We start from the raw sequence: 24710 nt of genomic DNA, 5'->3' as shown, positions 1-24710 counted from the left end.
GTGCTGATGAAGAAACAAAGGGATCCCCTTTTCCCCTGTTAGCGGCAGTCAGCACGGCATATTCCGGGTTAAATGACTGAGATCGGTCTTATCGCTGATCTCGGCTCTCGCATAGACGCAGCTCCTCGGTGTCACGTAATGGTACACAATCGTGCACAAACTACCTGACATCACTACGAGGTGTTCTAACGCTTATTATATACTGTGTTGTACTGCTTGTGTGTCGTCTATGGGTCAGTGTACTGATATGAGGTTGTGCTCCCCGTGTGTAACACTATAGCGGTAGACGGAGGGGAGTGCGGCTCCATAGCAGGACATTGGCCCATTGGTGATCACTAGTGGTGAGTTTGTTCTTCTCTGCCTATATCTTGTATACTAACACGTCTTGTATTCTTCTTCCCTTTGTCGGTGTAATGTCCTCTGTGTCCTGTACATCTCCTTCTCCCATAAATCTTCGCTAATCACAATCTTTTTTTTTTTTTTTTTTATCTTGGCTTCTTTCTTGTGATCTTGTTGTGTCGATGTTCCCCTCTGTAACGTCTGGGCCCTTCTTTACGTTTTCTGTTTTTCACCTCTCGATTGACATTTTTCTTGCCAACCTCTCCACTGTCTCCCCCACTATTGTCCACGTTTCTTCTCCACCTTGTCCCTTTCCTCCAGGTTTTACTGGGATCTAATCATGCTCCTCCTTATGGTGGCAAACTTGATCATTCTCCCTGTGGGAATCACATTTTTCAAAGACCAGAACACTCCCCCCTGGATTGTCTTCAACGTCCTCTCGGACACTTTATTTTTGGCCGACTTGATCCTGAATTTCCGCACAGGAATTGTGGTGGAGGATAACACAGAGATTATTCTGGATCCACACACTATTAAGATGAAGTATTTAAAGAGTTGGTTTCTGGTGGACTTCATCTCCTCCATCCCGGTGGACTACATCTTTCTCATTGTGGATTTGGAGACCAATGTAGACACAGAAGTTTACAAGACCGCCCGGGCTCTCCGAATTGTCAGATTTACCAAAATTCTTAGCCTTTTGCGTCTTCTGCGGCTCTCCCGACTCATCCGTTATATCCATCAGTGGGAGGAGGTGAGGACGTGTCCCATATCCACCTAGTAGTACATGTATGCCTTAGCATAGGACGTGCTGTAGGTGCTGGATATGGCGGTATTCACATGCAGAGTCTGATGCTTACCACCTGATGAGTTCCCAGTAGTCATTATTGCATTGTAAATTGGATCTCTCTCCGTTTTTGGTCAGATTTTCCACATGACCTATGACTTGGCAAGTGCGGTGGTTCGGATCTTCAATCTCATTGGGATGATGTTACTTCTGTGTCACTGGGATGGCTGCCTGCAGTTCCTGGTCCCGATGCTGCAGGAATTTCCTGACGACTGTTGGGTCAGCATTAACAAGATGGTGGTGAGTGATCCATCTGTTCCTCCTAATTACCAATCCCATGCTGTCGTATTAGTGGTTAGTACCCCCCCCCCCTCTCCCCCCACCAAGAGAGTGGAAAGATATGAGCGCCAGCCGTAAACAGCAATGATTTGGACTCTTCTCCCTCATTCTCGTCAGTACTAAACACTTGTAGTAAGCGTTCACTTGGGTGAGTGCCCGCTCCGAAACATCTCTGGCTCCGCATGTTCTCAGCTGCTTCAACACAAAATGTTCTCAACAGATTCTGCCCCATTTCAGGCTGGTGACTGTCATGAGAACCTAGAAAGCCCAAATAAAACACAGGGAGATTGCCAGTCCCTGTATAATCCCCTATATTCAGTAATGTCTTGGGACATCCTCCTATTCCCTGTATAATCCCCTGTATCTATATATGTTCCGGGCCATCCTCCTCCTATTCCCTGTATAATCCCCTGTATCTATATATGTTCCGGGCCATCCTCCTCCTATTCCCTGTATAATCCCCTGTATCTATATATGTTCCGGGCCATCCTCCTCCTATTCCCTGTATAATCCCCTGTATCTATATATGTTCCGGGCCATCCTCCTCCTATTCCCTGTATAATCCCCTGTATCTATATATGTTCCGGGCCATCCTCCTCCTATTCCCTGTATAATCCCCTGTATCTATATATGTTCCGGGCCATCCTCCTCCTATTCCCTGTATAATCCCCTGTATCTATATATGTTCCGGGCCATCCTCCTCCTATTCCCTGTATAATCCCCTGTATCTATATATGTTCCGGGCCATCCTCCTCCTATTCCCTGTATAATCCCCTGTATCTATATATGTTCCGGGCCATCCTCCTCCTATTCCCTGTATAATCCCCTGTATCTATATATGTTTCGGGCCATCCTCCTCCTATTCCCTGTATAATCCCCTGTATCTATATATGTTCTGGGCCATCCTCCTCCTATTCTCTGTATAATCCCCTGTATCTATATATGTCCCGGGCCATCCTCCTCCTATTCTCTGTATAATTCCCTGTATCTATACATGTTCCGGGCCATCCTCCTCCTATTCCCTGTATAATCCCCTGTATCTATACATGTCCCGGGCCATCCTCCTCCTATTCCCTGTATAATCTCCTGTATCTATATATCCCCTATTCCCCTGTATCTATACATGTTCCGGGCCATTCTCCTATTCCCTGTATAATCCCCTGTATCTATATATGTTCCGGGCCATCCTCCTCCTATTCCCTGTATAATCTCCTGTATCTATACATGTTCCGGGCCATCCTCCTCCTATTCCCTGTATAATCCCCTGTATCTATATATGTTCCGGGCCATCCTCCTCCTATTCCCTGTATAATCCCCTGTATCTATATATGTTCCGGGCCATCCTCCTCCTATTCCCTGTATAATCCCCAGTATCTATATATGTTCCGGGCCATCCTCCTCCTATTCCCTGTATAATCCCCTGTATCTATATATGTTCCGGGCCATCCTCCTCCTATTCCCTGTATAATCTCCTGTATCTATATATGTTCCGGGCCATCCTCCTCCTCTTCCCTGTATAATCTCCTGTATCTATATATGTTCCGGGCCATCCTCCTCCTATTCCCTGTATAATCCCCAGTATCTATATATGTTCCGGGCCATCCTCCTCCTATTCCCTGTATAATCCCCTGTATCTATATATGTTCCGGGCCATCCTCCTCCTATTCCCTGTATAATCTCCTGTATCTATATATGTTCCGGGCCATCCTCCTCCTATTCCCTGTATAATTTCCTGTATCTATATATGTTCCGGGCCATCCACCTCCTATTCCCTGTATAATCCCCTGTATTTATATATGTTCCGGGCCATCCTCCTCCTATTCCCTGTATAATCCCTTGCATCTATATATGTCCCGGGCCATCCTCCTCCTATTTCCTGTATAATCCCCTGTATCTATATATGTTCCGGGCCATCCGCCTCCTATTCCCTGTATAATCCCCTGTATTTATATATGTTCCGGGCCATCCTCCTCCTATTCCCTGTATAATCCCCTGTATCTATATATGTTCCGGGCCATCCTCCTCCTATTCCCTGTATAATCCCCTGTATCTATATATGTTCTGAGCCATCCTCCTCCTATTCCCTGTATAATCCCCTGTATCTATATATGTTCCGGGCCATCCGCCTCCTATTCCCTGTATAATCCCCTGTATTTATATATGTTCCGGGCCATCCTCCTCCTATTCCCTGTATAATCCCCTGTATCTATATATGTTCCGGGCCATCCTCCTCCTATTCCCTGTATAATCCCTTGTATCTATATATGTTCCGGGCCATCCTCCTCCTATTCCCTGTATAATCCCCTGTATCTATACATGTTCCGGGCCATCCTCCTCCTATTCTCTGTATAATCCCCTGTATCTATATATGTCCCGGGCCATCCTCCTCCTATTCTCTGTATAATTCCCTGTATCTATACATGTTCCGGGCCATCCTCCTCCTATTCCCTGTATAATCCCCTGTATCTATACATGTCCCGGGCCATCCTCCTCCTATTCCCTGTATAATCTCCTGTATCTATATATCCCCTATTCCCCTGTATCTATACATGTTCCGGGCCATTCTCCTATTCCCTGTATAATCCCCTGTATCTATATATGTTCCGGGCCATCCTCCTCCTATTCCCTGTATAATCTCCTGTATCTATACATGTTCCGGGCCATCCTCCTCCTATTCCCTGTATAATCCCCTGTATCTATATATGTTCCGGGCCATCCTCCTCCTATTCCCTGTATAATCCCCTGTATCTATATATGTTCCGGGCCATCCTCCTCCTATTCCCTGTATAATCCCCAGTATCTATATATGTTCCGGGCCATCCTCCTCCTATTCCCTGTATAATCCCCTGTATCTATATATGTTCCGGGCCATCCTCCTCCTATTCCCTGTATAATCTCCTGTATCTATATATGTTCCGGGCCATCCTCCTCCTCTTCCCTGTATAATCTCCTGTATCTATATATGTTCCGGGCCATCCTCCTCCTATTCCCTGTATAATCCCCAGTATCTATATATGTTCCGGGCCATCCTCCTCCTATTCCCTGTATAATCCCCTGTATCTATATATGTTCCGGGCCATCCTCCTCCTATTCCCTGTATAATCTCCTGTATCTATATATGTTCCGGGCCATCCTCCTCCTATTCCCTGTATAATTTCCTGTATCTATATATGTTCCGGGCCATCCACCTCCTATTCCCTGTATAATCCCCTGTATTTATATATGTTCCGGGCCATCCTCCTCCTATTCCCTGTATAATCCCTTGCATCTATATATGTCCCGGGCCATCCTCCTCCTATTCCCTGTATAATCCCCTGTATCTATATATGTTCCGGGCCATCCTCCTCCTATTCCCTGTATAATCCCCTGTATCTATATATGTTCCGGGCCATCCTCCTCCTATTCCCTGTATAATCCCCTGTATCTATACATGTTCCGGGCCATTCTCCTATTCCCTGTATAATCCCCTGTATCTATATATGTTCCGGGCCATCCTCCTCCTATTCCCTGTATAATCCCCTGTATCTATATATGTTCCGGGCCATCCTCCTCCTATTCCCTGTATAATCCCCTGTATCTATACATGTTCCGGGGCATCCTCCTCCTATTCCCTGTATAATCCCCTGTATCTATATATGTTCCGGGCCATCCTCCTCCTATTCCCTGTATAATCTCCTGTATCTATATATGTTCCGGGGCATCCTCCTCCTATTCCCTGTATAATCCCCAGTATCTATATATGTCCCGGGCCATCCTCCTCCTATTCCCTGTATAATCTCCTGTATCTATACATGTTCCGGGCCATCCTCCTCCTATTCCCTGTATAATCCCCTGTATCTATATATCCCCTATTCCCCTGTATCTATATATGTCCCGGGCCATCCTCCTCCTATTCCCTGTATAATCTCCTGTATCTATATATGTTCCGGGCCATCCTCCTCCTATTCCCTGTATAATCCCCTGTATCTATATATGTTCCGGGCCATCCTCCTCCTATTCCCTGTATAATCCCCTGTATCTATATATGTTCCGGGCCATTCTCCTATTCCCTGTATAATCCCCTGTATCTATATATGTTCCGGGCCATCCTCCTCCTATTCCCTGTATAATCCCCTGTATCTATATATGTTCCGGGCCATCCTCCTCCTATTCCCTGTATAATCCCCTGTATCTATACATGTTCCGGGCCATCCTCCTCCTATTCCCTGTATAATCTCCTGTATCTATATATGTTCCGGGCCATTCTCCTATTCCCTGTATAATCTCCTGTATCTATATATGTTCCGGGCCATCCTCCTCCTATTCCCTGTATAATCCCCAGTATCTATATATGTTCCGGGCCATCCTCCTCCTATTCCCTGTATAATCCCCTGTATCTATATATGTTCCGGGCCATCCTCCTCCTATTCCCTGTATAATCCCCAGTATCTATATATGTTCCGGGCCATCCTCCTCCTATTCCCTGTTTAATCCCCTGTATCTATACATGTTCCGGGCCATTCTCCTATTCCCTGTATAATCCCCTGTATCTATATATGTTCCGGGCCATCCTCCTCCTATTCCCTGTATAATCCCCTGTATCTATACATGTTCCGGGGCATCCTCCTCCTATTCCCTGTATAATCCCCTGTATCTATATATGTCCCGGGCCATCCTCCTCCTATTCCTTGTATAATCTCCTGTATCTATACATGTTCCGGGCCATCCTCCTCCTATTCCCTGTATAATCCCCTGTATGTATATATCCCCTATTCCCCTGTATCTATATATGTTCCGGGCCATCCTCCTCCTATTCCCTGTATAATCCCCTGTATCTATACATGTTCCGGGCCATCCTCCTCCTATTCCCTGTATAATCCCCAGTATCTATATATGTTCCGGGCCATCCTCCTCCTATTCCCTGTATAATCCCCAGTATCTATATATGTTCCGGGCCATCCTCCTCCTATTCCATGTATAATCCCCAGTATCTATATATGTTCCGGGCCATCCGCCTCCTATTCCCTGTATAATCCCCTGTATCTATATATGTTTCGGGCCATCCTCCTCCTATTCCCTGTATAATCCCCTGTATCTATATATGTTCCGGGCCATCCTCCTCCTATTCCCTGTATAATCCCCTGTATCTATATATGTTCCGGGCCATCCTCCTCCTATTCCCTGTATAATCCCCTGTATCTATATATGTTCCGGGGCATCCTCCTCCTATTCCCTGTATAATCCCCAGTATCTATATATGTCCCGGGCCATCCTCCTCCTATTCCCTGTATAATCCCCTGTATCTATACATGTTCCGGGCCATCCTCCTCCTATTCCTTGTATAATCCCCTGTATCTATATATGTTCCGGGCCATCCTCCTCCTATTCCCTGTATAATCCCCTGTATCTATACATGTTCCGGGCCATCCTCCTCCTATTCCCTGTATAATCCCCTGTATCTATACATGTTCCGGGCCATCCTCCTCCTATTCCCTGTATAATCCCCTGTATCTATACATGTTCCGGGCCATTCTCCTATTCCCTGTATAATCCCCTGTATCTATATATGTTCCGGGCCATCCTCCTCCTATTCCCTGTTTAATCCCCTGTATCTATACATGTTCCGGGCCATTCTCCTATTCCCTGTATAATCCCCTGTATCTATATATGTTCCGGGCCATCCTCCTCCTATTCCCTGTATAATCCCCTGTATCTATACATGTTCCGGGGCATCCTCCTCCTATTCCCTGTATAATCCCCTGTATCTATATATGTCCCGGGCCATCCTCCTCCTATTCCTTGTATAATCTCCTGTATCTATACATGTTCCGGGCCATCCTCCTCCTATTCCCTGTATAATCCCCTGTATCTATATATCCCCTATTCCCCTGTATCTATATATGTTCCGGGCCATCCTCCTCCTATTCCCTGTATAATCCCCTGTATCTATATATGTTCCGGGCCATCCCCCTCCTATTCCCTGTATAATCCCCTGTATCTATATATGTTCCGGGCCATCCTCCTCCTATTCCCTGTATAATCCCCTGTATCTATATATGTTCCGGGCCATCCTCCTCCTATTCCCTGTATAATCCCCTGTATCTATATATGTCCCGGGCCATCCTCCTCCTATTCCCTGTATAATCTCCTGTATCTATACATGTTCCGGGCCATCCTCCTCCTATTCCCTGTATAATCTCCTGTATCTATATATGTTCCGGGCCATCCTCCTCCTATTCCCTGTATAATCCCTTGTATCTATATATGTCCCGGGCCATCCTCCTCCTATTCCCTGTATAATCCCCTGTATCTATATATGTTCCGGGCCATCCTCCTCCTATTCCCTGTATAATCCCCTGTATCTATATATGTTCCGGGCCATCCTCCTCCTATTCCCTGTATAATCTCCTGTATCTATATATGTTCCGGGCCATCCTCCTCCTATTCCCTGTATAATCCCCTGTATCTATATATGTTCCGGGCCATCCTCCTCCTATTCCCTGTATAATCCCCTGTATCTATACATGTTCCGGGCCATCCTCCTCCTATTCCCTGTATAATCCCCTGTATCTATACATGTTCCGGGCCATTCTCCTATTCCCTGTATAATCTCCTGTATCTATATATGTTCCGGGCCATCCTCCTCCTATTCCCTGTATAATCCCCTGTATCTATATATGTTCCGGGCCATCCTCCTCCTATTCCCTGTATAATCCCCTGTATCTATATATGTTCCGGGCCATCCTCCTCCTATTCCCTGTATAATCCCCTGTATCTATACATGTTTCGGGCCATCCTCCTCCTATTCCCTGTATAATCCCCTGTATCTATATATGTTCCGGGCCATCCTCCTCCTATTCCCTGTATAATCCCCTGTATCTATATATGTTCCGGGCCATCCTCCTCCTATTCCCTGTATAATCCCCTGTATCTATATATGTTCCGGGCCATCCTCCTCCTATTCCCTGTATAATCTCCTGTATCTATATATGTTCCGGGCCATCCTCCTCCTATTCCCTGTATAATCCCCTGTATCTATATATGTTCCGGGCCATCCTCCTCCTATTCCCTGTATAATCCCCTGTATCTATATATGTTCCGGGCCATCCTCCTCCTATTCCCTGTATAATCCCCTGTATCTATATATGTTCCGGGCCATCCTCCTCCTATTCCCTGTATAATCCCCTGTATCTATATATGTTCCGGGCCATCCTCCTCCTATTCCCTGTATAATCCCCTGTATCTATATATGTTCCGGGCCATCCTCCTCCTATTCCCTGTATAATCCCCTGTATCTATATATGTTCCGGGCCATCCTCCTCCTATTCCCTGTATAATCCCCTGTATCTATATATGTTCCGGGCCATCCTCCTCCTATTCCCTGTATAATCCCCTGTATCTATATATGTTCCGGGCCATCCTCCTCCTATTCCCTGTATAATCTCCTGTATCTATATATGTTCCGGGCCATCCTCCTCCTATTCCCTGTATAATCCCCTGTATCTATATATGTTCCGGGCCATCCTCCTCCTATTCCCTGTATAATCCCCTGTATCTATATATCCCCTATTCCCCTGTATCTATATATGTTCCGGGCCATCCTCCTCCTATTCCCTGTATAATCCCCTGTATCTATATATGTTCCGGGGCATCCTCCTCCTATTCCCTGTATAATCCCCTGTATCTATATATGTTCCGGGGCATCCTCCTCCTATTCCCTGTATAATCCCCTGTATCTATATATGTTCCGGGCCATTCTCCTATTCCCTGTATAATCCCCTGTATCTATATATGTTCCGGGCCATCCTCCTCCTATTCCCTGTATAATCCCCTGTATCTATACATGTTTCGGGCCATCCTCCTCCTATTCCCTGTATAATCCCCTGTATCTATATATGTTCCGGGCCATCCTCCTCCTATTCCCTGTATAATCTCCTGTATCTATATATGTTCCGGGCCATCCTCCTCCTATTCCCTGTATAATCTCCTGTATCTATATATGTCCCGGGCCATCCTCCTCCTATTCCCTGTATAATCCCCTGTATCTATATATGTTCCGGGCCATCCTCCTCCTATTCCCTGTATAATCCCCTGTATCTATATATGTCCCGGGCCATCCTCCTCCTATTCCCTGTATAATCCCCTGTATCTATATATGTTCCGGGCCATCCTCCTCCTATTCCCTGTATAATCCCCTGTATCTATATATGTTCCGGGCCATCCGCCTCCTATTCCCTGTATAATCCCCTGTATCTATATATGTTCCGGGGCATCCTCCTCCTATTCCCTGTATAATCCCCTGTATCTATATATCCCCTATTCCCCTGTATCTATACATGTTTCTGGGACATGGAGTTGGGGCCCTTGTAGAGAGGTTGTCACAGGTCGGGTCCCTGGCTGGTCATGTGACAGGTTCCTGTATTTGGAATCTCTGACATGATGATGTGGTGTCTCCAAGGAGGTTGTTATCTCCTTCCGTGTTATCCTTCTCCAGCTGAGACTCCTCAGCAGATCATGTCTATGGCGTGTCCGCCCGCTGCTGTGCAGTCCGTCTCTACAATCCACCCTATGATAGACGGTCCTACATGTAGCACATAGCATCATTGCGCAGACAGAGGTAGTTGTCAGAGACCGCCCCCGAGGAGCCCAATAGTCCTGCCCACTCCTAGGAGTCGGTAGGACGCCGTGTATAACCCACCAGCACTCTTATTATGACGTGTTATTCCATGCTATGGCCTGTAAAGGCAGAACACACCATGTACACTTAAGATCCGTGTGCTGCACACGCCATTTACCTGTAGACAATTAATGGATGCGTTTTTCAGCTGCCCTGAGGTTTTTTTCCATTAATTTTCATGTAGGTATGGATATCTCTTCTCTAACTGCAAGTGTAATGTGTGCCCGAGCATGGCCGCTGCATGTCCTCCAATCCCCAGCTGTGGGAGACTGCCTATGTCATGGCTGCATGTGTCATACGGAGAGTGCCCGGCAGCAGATAGCATGTTACATGTCTGTATCACATAGCAGTGCATGCCTAATGCATGTCATATATCACAGGTCCCAGCTCACTGCCCAGTACATTAAGGCTCTATGTACAAGAGGCAGAAGGTGAAAATCTTATTACCCCTCCTCCCATCCTGCACCCTGTCACATGTTACTACCAGGGGTAAATCATATATATCTATAATACATAGTGTATGACACTGTCAGGACTCCTAGGACTATATATATCTATATACATAGTGTATGACACTGTCAGGGCTCCTAGGACTATATATATCTATAATACATAGTGTATGACACTGTCAGGACTCCTAGGACTATATATATCTATAATACATAGTGTATGACACTGTCAGGGCTCCTAGGACTATATATATCTATAATACATAGTGTATGACACTGTCAGGGCTCCTAGGACTATATATATCTATAATACATAGTGTATGACACTGTCAGGGCTCCTAGGACTATATATATCTATAATACATAGTGTATGACACTGTCAGGGCTCCTAGGACTATATATATCTATAATACATAGTGTATGACACTGTCAGGGCTCCTAGGACTATATATATCTATAATACATAGTGTATGACACTGTCAGGGCTCCTAGGACTATATATATCTATAATACATAGTGTATGACACTGTCAGGGCTCCTAGGACTATATATATCTATAATACATAGTGTATGACACTGTCAGGGCTCCTAGGACTATATATATATATGTATAATACATAGTGTATGACACTGTCAGGGCTCCTAGGACTATATATATCTATAATACATAGTGTATGACACTGTCAGGGCTCCTAGGACTATATATATCTATAATACATAGTGTATGACACTGTCAGGACTCCTAGGACTATATATATATATATATATATATATATATATATATAATACATAGTGTATGACACTGTCAGGGCTCCTAGGACTATATATATCTATAATACATAGTGTATGACACTGTCAGGGCTCCTAGGACTATATATATCTATAATACATAGTGTATGACACTGTCAGGGCTCCTAGGACTATATATATCTATAATACATAGTGTATGACACTGTCAGGGCTCCTAGGACTATATATATTTATAATACATAGTGTATGACACTGTCAGGGCTCCTAGGACTATATATATCTATAATACATAGTGTATGACACTGTCAGGGCTCCTAGGACTATATATATCTATAATACATAGTGTATGACACTGTCAGGGCTCCTAGGACTATATATATATATGTATAATACATAGTGTATGACACTGTCAGGGCTCCTAGGACTATATATATCTATAATACATAGTGTATGACACTGTCAGGGCTCCTAGGACTATATATATCTATAATACATAGTGTATGACACTGTCAGGACTCCTAGGACTATATATATATCTATAATACATAGTGTATGACACTGTCAGGGCTCCTAGGACTATATATATCTAGAATACATAGTGTATGACACTGACAGGGCTCCTAGGACTATATATATCTATAATACATAGTGTATGACACTGTCAGGACTCCTAGGACTATATATATCTATAATACATAGTGTATGACACTGTCAGGACTCCTAGGACTATATATATCTATAATACATAGTGTATGACACTGTCAGGGCTCCTAGGACTATATATCTATAATACATAGTGTATGACACTGTCAGGGCTCCTAGGACTATATATATCTATAATACACAGTGTATGACACTGTCAGGACTCCTAGGACTATATATATCTATAATACACAGTGTATGACACTGTCAGGATTCCTAGGACTATATATATCTATAACACACAGTGTATGACACTGTCAGGGCTCCTAGGACTATATATATCTATAATACATAGTGTATGACACTGTCAGGACTCCTAGGACTATATATATCTATAATACACAGTGTATGACACTGTCAGGACTCCTAGGACTATATATATCTATAATACATAGTGTATGACACTGTCAGGGCTCCTAGGACTATATATATCTATAATACACAGTGTATGACCAAGGGGCCCAAAGAGTGCCAAGAAAATATTCCCCACACCATGACACCACCACCACCAGCCTGAACCGTTACCGATACAAGGCAGGATGGATCCATGCTTTCATGTTGTTGACGCCAAATTCTGACCCTACCATCCGAATGTCGCAGCAGAAATCCAGACTCATCAGACCAGGCAACGTTTTTCCAATCTTCAATTGTCCAATTTCGATGAGCTTGTGCAAATTGTAGCCTCAGTTTCCTGTTCTTAGCTGAAAGGAGTGGCACCCGGTGTGGTCTTCTGCTGCTGTAGCCCATCTGTAGCCTCAAAGTTGGACGTACTGTGCGGCGTTCAGAGATGCTCTTCTGGCTACCTTGGCTGTAACGGGTGGCTATTTGAGTCACTGTTGCCTTTCTATCAGCTGGAACCAGTCTGGCCATTCTCCTCTGACCTCTGGCATCAACAACGCATTTCCGCCCCCCACAGAACTGCCGCTCACTGGATGTTTTTTCTTTTTCGGACCATTCTCTGTAAACCCTAGAGATGGTTGTGCGTGAAAATCCCAGTAGATCAGCAGTTTCTGAAATACTCAGACCAGCCCTTCTGGCACCAACAACCATGCCACGTTCAAAGGCACTCAAATCACCTTTCTTCCCCCCCATACTGATGCTCGGTTGGAACTGAAGGACATTGTCTTGACCATGTCTACATGCCTAAATGCACTGAGTTGCCGCCATGTGATTGGCTGATTAGAAATTAAGTGTTAACGAGCAGTTGGACAGGTGTACCTAATAAAGTGGCCGGTGAGTGTATATATAATACATAGTGTATGACACTGTCAGGGCTCCTAGGACTACAACAAGATGTATGAGATAATTGTGAAGTGGAAGGAAAATGATTTATTGCACCGTAATCTAATAAAAATCTGAAAAGTGTGATGTGAAGACTCTTCTCCCCCCTGTACTCTGATCCCCCTAAATACAATCCAGTGCACACAATTGTCTTCAAAAGTCATCGAATGAGTTTATAGATTAGTCCGGCTGTGTTTAATGTAGTCTCAGTATATATATATACACACACCTGTTCTGTGAGGGCCTCCGTGGTTTATTAGAGATCACTAGTGAACAAACAGCATCATGAAGACCAAGGAACTCACCAGATAGCAAGAGATAAAGTTGTGGAGAAGTGTAAAGCAGGGTCAGTATGTAAGAACATCTCTTCCCGAGGAGCCCTGGTCAGAGGAGCAGGGACAGGAGCTCAGAGGTGATGGGAAGATGGAGCTAAATACAGGGCAATTCTGGAAGAAAACATGAGACTGAGAAGGAGATTCCAGCAATGACCCGAAACCTCCGGCCCGAGCCCCAGTGACTGGTTTAGATCACAGAATATTCCAGGCACAGTCCAGACCTAAATCCCATGGAAATTACTGATCACAGACGCTCCATCCAATCTGACTGTAAAGGAGGGGCCGAAATCTCATCTCTAGATGTTCAAAGACCGAGCCCAAACCACTTGTAGATGGGATTGTAGCCACAAAGTGTTGGTACAGGGGGCTGAAGACTTTTGCACATCACTTGTCAGATGTTTATTGGATTACTATGTGATAACCTTCTATCATTTTCCTTCCACCTCACATTTATCTGATATTTTGTCTGGGTGTGAAGAGTTTTACAAGGCACTGTAAAGCTGACGTTGCATCAAAGTGAAAGTGACATTATAGTACTCTGGGGTGGAGGCCCAGGGGAGGTGTAAATGATAAAAAAGCATTTATATTCCCTTTTACTCACTTATTTTGGGCCTCCTGGTGGCTTCCCATGCTTTCTCCTAGCCTCCTTGGTGACATCATACACCAGAAATATTTTGGGCCTACTGGTGCCATTCCATGCTTTCTCCCAGCCTCCTTGGTGACATCATACATCAGAAGTATTTTGGGCCTCCTGGTGGAATCCTATGCTTTCTCCCAGCCTCCTTGGTGACATCATACACCAGAAATATTTTGGGCCTCCTGGTGGCTTCCCATGTTTTCTCCCAGCCTTCTTGGTGACATCATACGCCAGAAGTATTTTGGGCCTCCTGGTGGAATCCCATGCTTTCTCTCGACCTTCATGGTGACATCATGAACCAGAAGTATTTTTGGCCTCCTGGTGGCATCCCATTCTTTCTCCTGGCCTCCTTGGTGACATTATACATCAGAAGTATTTTGGGCCTCCTGGTGGCTTCCCATGCTTTCTCCTGGCCTCCTTGGTGACATCATACACCAGAAGTATTTTGGGCCTCCTGGTGGAATCCCATGCTTTCTCTCGACCTTCATGGTGACATCATGAACCAGAAGTATTTTTGGCCTCCTGGTGGCATCCCATTCTTTCTCCTGGCCTCCTTGGTGACATCATACACCAGAAGTATTTTGGGCCTCCTGGTGGAATCCTATGCTTTCTCTCGGCCTCCTTGGTGACATCATACACCAGAAATATTTTGGGCCTCCTGGTGGCTTCCCATGTTTTCTCCCAGCCTTCTTGGTGACATCATACACCAAAAGTATTTTGGGCCTCCTCGTGACATCTCATGTTTTTTTTGGCCTCCTCAGTGATGTCATACACCTGAAGCCATGCCTGAGGCCCAATTCTACAGGCTATCTCTCATGCTCCTCCGCCATCATCACTCTTCCCGCCTCTGTTACCCCTTGTCCTTTCTTCTGTTAGAGTATCTCCTTGCCCTTTCCCTTTCTGGGTGTGGTATGACTGATGACGTCTTGGTAACAGCATGATGGATCTGATGCACTAGCATGTAGCTTGGCATGTTTCATATATAACACGGGTACAATTTTGGTCAGTCCTGATATTTCTGATCTTCACAAGCCTGACTCGCACCATGCACCTGGAGAGGTTGTCCACTCCCATCTCTGACTTAACATCTCTTTTTCACCAGAATGAGTCTTGGGGCAAACAATACTCTCACGCTCTCTTCAAGGCCATGAGTCACATGTTGTGCATCGGGTACGGTCAGCAGGCGCCAGAAGGAATGACCGATGTGTGGCTCACCATGCTCAGTATGATTGTGGGGGCCACGTGTTATGCCATGTTTATTGGCCACGCCACCGCCCTCATTCAGTCTCTGGACTCTTCTCGACGTCAGTACCAGGAGAAGGTAAGGAGGACATCTGATATATGTAAGGTGCTGGTATGACTGTCAGCCATGTGTCATCTATGTATCTTGTGTCCCACAGTATAAGCAGGTGGAGCAGTACATGTCCTTCCACAAGTTGCCCCCTGACACCCGACAGAGAATCCATGAGTATTACGAGCATCGCTACCAGGGCAAGATGTTTGATGAGGAGAATATTCTGGGAGAACTCAGCGAACCCCTCCGAGAAGTAAGTGCCATGATGACCGTCCAGTCCGTCTCGCTCCCACATCATCCTCTGAGTCTTCTCATACCTTTCTCTTATTTAGGAGATCGTAAACTTCAATTGCCGGAACCTTGTGGCCAATATGCCCCTCTTCGCCAATGCGGACCCCAATTTCGTAACTGCCATGTTGACCAAGCTTCGCTTTGAGGTCTTCCAGCCTGCCGATTACATCATACGAGAGGGCACAGTTGGGAAAAAGATGTATTTCATTCAGCATGGAGTGGTCAGCATCCTGACTCGTGGCAGTAAGGAGACCAAGCTCTCCGATGGATCTTACTTTGGAGGTGAGTCTCCGTCTGAAGGTCCTCGACTCTGTACAAAGGAAGGTCGGAGCTCACCTCGGAAACAGGTGTCATCTGCTGTAGGATCAACTAATGTAATAAAGTGTACATGAGGTCCAATCCAAAATGTGAAGGACTTGGACCTTCTCCTTCCTGTCTCAGTTTATACATTGCTGCTTTGCTTTGTAGAGATCTGCCTACTGACACGAGGACGTCGGACGGCCAGTGTACGTGCTGATACCTACTGCCGGCTCTACTCTCTATCTGTGGACAACTTCAATGAAGTCCTGGAGGAATATCCAATGATGCGTCGCGCATTTGAGACAGTGGCCATGGACCGACTGGACAGGATAGGTGAGTAGATAGAAGATTAGCAGCCTGTAGTGGTGTCTGGTCACCGTTCTGTTCTGCTTGGTCATGGTCACTCCTCATCTGTCCTACTCTTCCCCATCATCAGTCCATGGTCACTCCTCATCTGTCCTACTCCTCCCCATTATCAGTCCATGGTCACTCCTCATCTGTCCTATTCCTCCCCATCATCAATCTATGGTCACTCCTCCTCTGTCCTACTCTTCCCCATCACCATTCCTTGTTCACTCCTCATCAGTCCTACTCCTCGCCATCATCAGTCCATGGTCACTCCTCATCTGTCCTACTCCTCCCCATCACCATTCCTTGTTCACTCCTCATCAGTCCTACTCCTCGCCATCATCAGTCCATGGTCACTCCTCATCTGTCCTACTCCTCCCCATCATCAGTCCATGGTCACTCCTCATCTGGCCTACTCCTCCTTATCATCAATCCATGGTCACTCCTCACCTGTCCTACTTCTCAAACATCATCAGTCCATGGTCACTCCTCATCTGTCATACTCCTTCCCATCATCAATCCATGGTCACTCCTCATCTGTCATACTCCTCCCCATCATCAGTCCATGGTCACTCCTCATCTGGCCTACTCCTCCCAATCATCAATCCACGGTCACTCCTCATCTGTCCTACTTCTCCCCATCATCAGTCCATGGTCACTCCTCATCTGTCATACTCCTTCCCATCATCAATCCATGGTCACTCCTCATCTGTCATACTCCTCCCCATCATCAGTCCATGGTCACTCCTCATCTGGCCTACTCCTCCCAATCATCAATCCACGGTCACTCCTCATCTGTCCTACTTCTCCCCATCATCAGTCCATGGTCACTCCTCATCTGTCATACTCCTTCCCATCATCAATCCACGGTCACTCCTCATCTGTCCTACTTCTCCCCATCATCAGTCCATGGTCACTCCTCATCTGTCCTACTCCTCCCCATCATCAGTCCATGGTCACTCCTCATCTGTCATACTCCTCCCCATCATCAGTCCATGGTCACTCCTCATCTGTCCTACTCCTCCCAATCATCAATCCACGGTCACTCCTCATCTGTCCTACTCCTCCCCATCATCAATCCACGGTCACTCCTCATCTGTCCTACTCCTCCCCATCATCAATCCACGGTCACTCCTCATCTGTCCTACTCCTCCCCATCATCAATCCACGGTCACTCCTCATCTGTCATACTCCTCCCCATCATCAGTCCATGGTCACTCCTCATCTGTCCTACTCCTCCCAATCATCAATCCACGGTCACTCCTCATCTGTCCTACTCCTCCCCATCATCAATCCACGGTCACTCCTCATCTGTCCTACTCCTCCCCATCATCAGTCCATGGTCACTCCCCATCTGTCCTACTCCTCCCAATCATCAATCCACGGTCACTCCTCATCTGTCCTACTCCTCCCCATCATCAGTCCATGGTCACTCCTCATCTGTCCTACTCCTCACCCTTCATTAGTTCACGGCCACTCCTCATCTGTCCTACTCCTCCCCATCATCAGTCCATGGTCACTCCTCTTCTGTCCTACTCCTCCCCATCATCAGTCCATGGTCACTCCTCATCTGTCCTACTCCTCACCCTTCATTAGTTCACGGCCACTCATCATTTGTCCTACTCCTCCCCATCATCAGTCCATGGTCACTCCTCTTCTGTCCTACTCCTCCCCATCATCAGTCCATGGTCACTCCTCATCTGTCCTACTTCTCCCCATCATCAGTCCATGGTCACTCCTCATCTGTCCTACTCTTCCCCATCATCAGTCCATGGTCACTCCTCATCTGTCCTACTCTTCCCCATCATCAGTCCATGGTCACTCCTCATCTGTCCTACTCTTCCCCATCATCAATCCACAGTCACTCCTCATCTGTCCTACTCTTTCCCATCATCAGTCCACGGTCACTCCTCATCTGTCCTACTCCTCCCCATCATCAATCCATGGTCACTCCTCATCTGTCCTACTCTTTCCCATCATCAGTCCACGGTCACTCCTCATCTGTCCTACTCCTCCCCATCATCAGTCCATGGTCACTCCTCATCTGTCCTACTCCTCCCCATCATCAATCCACGGTCACTCCTCATCTGTCCTACTCCTCCCCATCATCAGTCCATGGTCACTCCTCATCTGTCCTACTCCTCCCCATCATCAATCCACGGTCACTCCTCATCTGTCCTACCCTTTCCCATCATCAGTCCATGGTCACTCCCCATCTGTCCTACTCTTCCCCATCATCAATCCACGGTCACTCCTCATCTGTCCTACTCCTCCCCATCATCAGTCCATGGTCACTCCTCATCTGTCCTACTCCTCCCCATCATCAGTCCATGGTCACTCCTCATCTGTCCTACTTCTCCCCATCATCAGTCCATGGTCACTCCTCATCTGTCCTACTCTTCCCCATCATCAGTCCATGGTCACTCCCCATCTGTCCTACTCTTCCCCATCATCAGTCCATGGTCACTCCTCATCTGTCCTACTCTTCCCCATCATCAGTCCATGGTCACTCCTCATCTGTCCTACTCTTCCCCATCATCAGTCCATGGTCACTCCTCATCTGTCCTACTCTTCCCCATCATCAATCCACAGTCACTCCTCATCTGTCCTACTCTTTCCCATCATCAGTCCACGGTCACTCCTCATCTGTCCTACTCCTCCCCATCATCAATCCATGGTCACTCCTCATCTGTCCTACTCTTTCCCATCATCAGTCCACGGTCACTCCTCATCTGTCCTACTCCTCCCCATCATCAATCCATGGTCACTCCCCATCTGTCCTACTCTTCCCCATCATCAATCCACGGTCACTCCTCATCTGTCCTACTTCTCCCCATCATCAGTCCATGGTCACTCCTCATCTGTCCTACTCCTCCCCATCATCAATCCACGGTCACTCCTCATCTGTCCTACTCTTTCCCATCATCAGTCCACGGTCACTCCTCATCTGTCCTACTCCTCCCCATCATCAGTCCATGGTCACTCCCCATCTGTCCTACTCTTCCCCATCATCAATCCACGGTCACTCCTCATCTGTCCTACTCCTCCCCATCATCAGTCCATGGTCACTCCTCATCTGTCCTACTCCTCCCCATCATCAGTCCATGGTCACTCCTCATCTGTCCTACTCCTCCCCATCATCAGTCCATGGTCACTCCTCATCTGTCCTACTCCTCCCCATCATCAGTCCATGGTCACTCCTCATCTGTCCTACTCCTCCCTATCTTCAATCCACGGTCACTCCTCATCTGTCCTACTCCTCCCCATCATCAGTCCATGGTCACTCCTCATCTGTCCTACTCCTCCCCATCATCAATCCACGGTCACTCCTCATTTGTTTTACTCCTCCCCATCATCAGTCCATGGTCACTCCTCATCAGTCCTCACCCATCATCATGCTCGGGTTACACTTCATCAGTCCTTGGCCATGCATTATCAGTCCTCACCTTTCATTAGTTCTTGGTTAAACTTCATGAGTCTTTGTCATTGGTCCTTGGTCAGTTCTCATTAGTCATCACTTGTCACCAGTCCTCACCCCACATCAGACTTGGTCAAGCCTTGATTAGTCCTCACTGTTCATCAGTTCATCACCACATTTTAGGGCTAGAGATATTGGTTACGCATCATCAGTCATCTTCTTTACTCCTTGCCTTTCATCAGTCCTTGGTCATGCTTCAACAGTCTCTACCATTCATCAGTCCCTGGTGTCTTCTCATCAGTGTTTATCCCACATCACTCATTGTTTATTCTATGAATATTCCTGAACAGTCCTCTTCATTAGTCCTTGGTCACTTGTCATCAGTCCTTGGTTATGCATTGTCAAGTCTTCACCCTTATTTCAGTCCGTGGTTATGCTTCATCATATTAGCCCATGATCATTTGTCATCAGTCCTCTCTATTAGTCCTTGGTCACCAGTCCTAGTCCCACATCAGTCCTCACTCCTCATCAGTTCTGACACTTGTCTCCTGGTATAACTGTATTAATCTGCCTGTGAATCTTGTATTGTCCCCCTACATGTAGCCTCGTAGATCCAGATCCTACGGCCACTTCACCGCTCTCCACCCCATTGTTGATTCCTTCTATCCTAGGCTGCCTCCATCTTGCATTCCCAGTGCTCTGTGTCCTGCACCTTGTGTCTTGTGAGTGCCCCCTTAGTCGTTCCCAGCTGCTCCCAGCATTACATTCCTTTCCTTGTGTCCACTTCCCCATCAGGTAAGAAGAACTCCATCTTACTACGTAAACGTGCAGAGAACAGCTCAGGTTCGGTGAATAATGAGATGATCCAGCAGATTGTGAAGCACGATCAAGACACTGCCCATAACATCCAGGATCTGCAGGTTCTGGGGACTACGAGGGACTCTACCCACAATAAGACTCTCATCTGGGAGCCCTTGGTTCATGCCCCACTTCAGACTGCAGCAGCCACCACGAATGTGGCCATTGCACTCACACATCAGCAGAACCTTCAGGCTCATGTCTTCCTACCGCCATCTTCTTTACCCGAGACCGCATATGCCAGCCGCCAGGCGAGAAGGTCCCAGCCCAATATTGGGGCTTCTAGACTTTCCTCTGTCAGTTCTCCTTCTGGTGCACAGTCTCACTTGCAGACACCCGTTGGCATTTCTCCTTCTTCTCCATGTGGTGTCCCAAAGCAAGGAGTTGCCGTGCCTCCTGCTCGATTGTGCCAAATTCAGAGAGCGGATCCTCCTGTCCTTGCAAAACCTCTTATGGCCTCACAAGTCCAGCTTTCCCGATCTCGTGGAACTTCTGCATCTACTTCTGTTTTGCAGCAAGCAGCAGGAGCCACAAGCTCTCAAGTAATTGTAGGGCCACTTTCTGGGAGAACTCTGCACTATAGTCTGTCCAGAGCTACGGGGTCTCATATCTCTCTGCTCATGCAGCAAGCGGCCAGCTCCCCGCAACAACTTGTCAAACACAGGAGCATCCAAGGACTTCCAATTGGGAGACTATCACAGGACGTCCGTCTTCTTTCAGCGTCTCAACCCTCGCTGCCCAACAAGGTATCCCAACAGCCGGACAGTGCAGCACCTTCTCGTGCATCAGACTCGCCAGGAGCTCTGAGCAATAAATCCTCCCCGTCTGTTTCTGTCCTTCTCCCCAAACCGTCTCTATCATCTTCGAACGCTCAGTCGGTGCCTTCAGCGTCTCTTTCCATGTCTGGATCTTCAGTCAGTGGCTCAGTTGCTCCACAGTCACCGGCTACATCTCGACAGACCGCGCCATCACGGAAGGGATCAGTAGCCTTTAGTCCTGATATGGATGTTGGGAAACCAAAACTCCCGTCTAACATGTGAAGGCCTCGTGTACAAACCTAATGTAAAGCTCACGAGTCCCTAAAACCTGGAGTCCACCATGAAATACTATTCTGGTCCTGTCTGGTGTCCACATGAGAGAAGGCCGCCATCAGTGATGGTGAATGTGGTGTCCAGTCAAGCCCTGAAGCATACGTATAACAACACGGTGCACGACTCGAGAGTCACTGACATAAACCGTTGTGATCCAGAGCAGACATTAGTCGGGGTGATCATGCCTTACACACAACATAGCTTTATTCTGAAGGAGTAAGGGGCTTGCTGTCAAGTGTCTGGACCCTTTTTTGCTCAGGGTTTGTTCCGGACAGCCATTTTGAGACGCTGGGGGACGACGAGAGGCTGCTGGTGCCCATCTGTAAGGTGTGTACTGGGTTGGGGTAGACATAGATGTATTGGTGGCAAGGTTGATGTTTGCGGAGAACATGCTTGACATCAATCCTTCTAGTGTAATAACATCATCTCATGGACGGAGCGGCACGGAAAGACGCTTCGCACCGCACAATGTGTCCGTGAACCCTCTGGGTGTGACAATAATAAATATGTTATACAATACAAAAGGCCTCTGAACACTCCCACTATATGAGCAGTTGTAAGTCACATGACAGTGGCAGGTAAGTGGCCATGTGCCGGGGGGTAGATGCTGCCCACTCTGCAGGACACCATGTATATATATATGGTGCGGCCTGTCCTCCCAGCGGGCACAGATGGCACAGGCTCTAGCTGACCATGTGAGACCTTATTGAAGAGAATACAAGGCAGATCTAAGAGGTAAGATGGAGTCTGGTGAGGGGGACACAGTGTCAGCAGCGGCAGCAGCTTGTGTTTCTGTAGAGTCCTTCTTTAACAATCCCATTGGTAGTCATTGCATCTACGGAAGTTAAGGCGATCCGTTCTGCCCAGATGATTGGTAGTTTCCAGGAGCAGCAGCGCAGTCTGACAACTATCTAATGAAGCCAAAGGACAGGTTGTCAGGGCTCCAAGTGCATGCTAATCCTACGTCCACAGCCTGAGGGTTGTTGTTCCTTTGTATTAGGGTCATTGAGGACAATGTTATTGTGTCCCCAGCCACACGATCTGCTGATCTATAATGTGGACAGCTGCTCGGGTGGTGGCTTACTCCCTAATCTCCTGGGCCCAGTGCCGAGGTGCTATGTTCACAGCTGGCCACAGACTGAATTACATGGATTACAAGGGTCACTCTTCTGGGAATCAGGTCAGCAGCAGACTGCCGCTGATGTGCGGTGCCCTTCTCCTCCAAAATTATCTCCTCCACCCGCCTCAAACGGTTGTTACCTGTAAACCCATCTCAGAGAGCAGCCCGATGGAGGCAAGTGGTTTAGGCCTCTAGCACCGCACTGCTCCTGCCTTATTACTCGTCGCCATCCAGACTCTTCTAGTCCCCAAATCACCCATCTCCTCCTTCTTCAACTTATCCCCCCCTTCCTCGTGATTCCCCCTTCCAGGTGATTTTGCCTCCTGCCCCTTCCTCCCATGTTCCTGCCTTTTTCACACACTCCCTGCTCCTGTCCCCAGTTCCTTCTTTATGTGCTCCCTGCTCCTGCCCCATCTTTCTCTACTCCTGCCCCTTCTTTTTGTGCTCCCTGTCCCCAGTTCCTTCTTTCTGTGCTCCTGCCCCTTCTTTCTGTGCTCCTGCCCCTTCTTTCTGTGCTCCTGCCCCTTCTTTCTCTGCTCCCCGCCCCTTCTTTCTCTGCTCCCCGCCCCTTCTTTCTCTGCTCCCCGCCCCTTCTTTTTCTCTGCTCCTGCCCCACCTTTCTCTGCCCCATCTTTCTCTGCTCCCTGCTCCTGCCCCATCTTTCTGTGCTCCCTGCTCCTACCCCATCTTTCTCTGCTCCTGCCCCATCTTTTTCTGCTCCTGCCCCTTCTTTCTCTGCTTCTGCCCCTTCTTTCTCTGCTTCTGCCCCCAGTCCCTTCTTTCCATACTCCCGAATCCTGCCCCATCTTTCTCTGCTCCTGCCCCATCTTTCTCTGCTCCTGCCCCTTCTTTCCGTGTTCCGGCCCTTCTTTCTGTGCTCCCTGCTCTTGCCCTCCAGTTCTTTCTTTCTTTCTCTGCTCCTGCCCCAGCCCCTTCTTTCCATGTTCCTGCCCCCAGCCCCTTCATTTTGTGCTCCCTGCTCTTGCCCTCCAGTCCTTTCTTTCTCTGCTTCTGCCCCCAGCCCCTTCTTTCTGTGCTTGCTGCCCCAGTCCCTTCCTCCCATGCTCCTGGATCCAGCCCCAGCCCCTTCTTTCCGTGTTGCAGCTCTTCTTTCTGTGCTCGCTGCCCCAGTCCCTTCTTTCCATGCTCCCGGATCCTGCCCCAGCCCCTTCTTTCCGTGTTGTAGCCCTTCTTTCTGTGCTCGCTGCCCCTTCCTCCCATGCTCCTGGATCCTGCCCCAGCCCCTTCTTTCCGTGTTGCAGCCCTTCTTTCTGTGCTCGCTGCCCCAGTCCCTTCTTTCCATGCTCCCGGATCCTGCCCCTTCTTTCCGTGCCCCAGCCCTTCTTTCTGTGCTCGCTGCCCCAGTCCCTTCCTCCCATGCTCCCGGATCCTGCCCCTTCTTTCCATGTTGCAGCCCTTCTTTCTGTGCTCGCTGCCCCAGTCCCTTCCTCCCATGCTCCCGGATCCAGCCCCTTCTTTCCGTGTTGCAGCCCTTCTTTCTGTGCTCGCTGCCCCAGTCCCTTCCTCCCATGCTCCCGGATCCTGCCCCTTCTTTCCGTGCCCCAGCCCTTCTTTCTGTGCTCGCTGCCCCTTCCTCCCACGCTATATCCCCTTCATCCGCTGCAGAGACAATTATTGCCCAATAATCTGGTATTTCAGAAATCCTTTCAGTAAAGCCCCAATGATTAGTTGTCACTAAGCCGTCTTGGAGGATTCGG

At 47.5% G+C, this 24710-nt stretch overlaps 1 protein-coding gene across 6 annotated transcripts in view; it reads left to right on the top strand.

Moving 5' to 3' along the window:
* The window catches only part of HCN3 (hyperpolarization activated cyclic nucleotide gated potassium channel 3), a 32798-nt gene extending 10417 nt beyond the window's left edge, over positions 1–22381 (top strand). For all 6 annotated transcript variants that reach the window (XM_075261483.1, XM_075261488.1, XM_075261487.1 and 3 more), the window contains 7 exons: positions 661–1090; positions 1262–1423; positions 15375–15593; positions 15673–15819; positions 15899–16139; positions 16326–16490; positions 20719–22381. In XM_075261483.1, coding sequence (XP_075117584.1) covers positions 661–1090; positions 1262–1423; positions 15375–15593; positions 15673–15819; positions 15899–16139; positions 16326–16490; positions 20719–21821 — 2467 coding nt within the window. In that variant the 3' untranslated portion in view covers positions 21822–22381. The remainder of the gene's footprint in view (positions 1–660; positions 1091–1261; positions 1424–15374; positions 15594–15672; positions 15820–15898; positions 16140–16325; positions 16491–20718) is intronic.
* The last annotated feature ends 2329 nt before the right edge of the window (positions 22382–24710 follow it).

The sequence above is a fragment of the Leptodactylus fuscus genome, unplaced genomic scaffold (genome assembly GCF_031893055.1).
Source record: "Leptodactylus fuscus isolate aLepFus1 unplaced genomic scaffold, aLepFus1.hap2 HAP2_SCAFFOLD_145, whole genome shotgun sequence".
Taxonomy (NCBI): domain Eukaryota; kingdom Metazoa; phylum Chordata; class Amphibia; order Anura; family Leptodactylidae; genus Leptodactylus; species Leptodactylus fuscus.
Note: the sequence above shows the minus strand (reverse complement) of the source record. Positions and strands in the feature narration are given on the sequence as shown.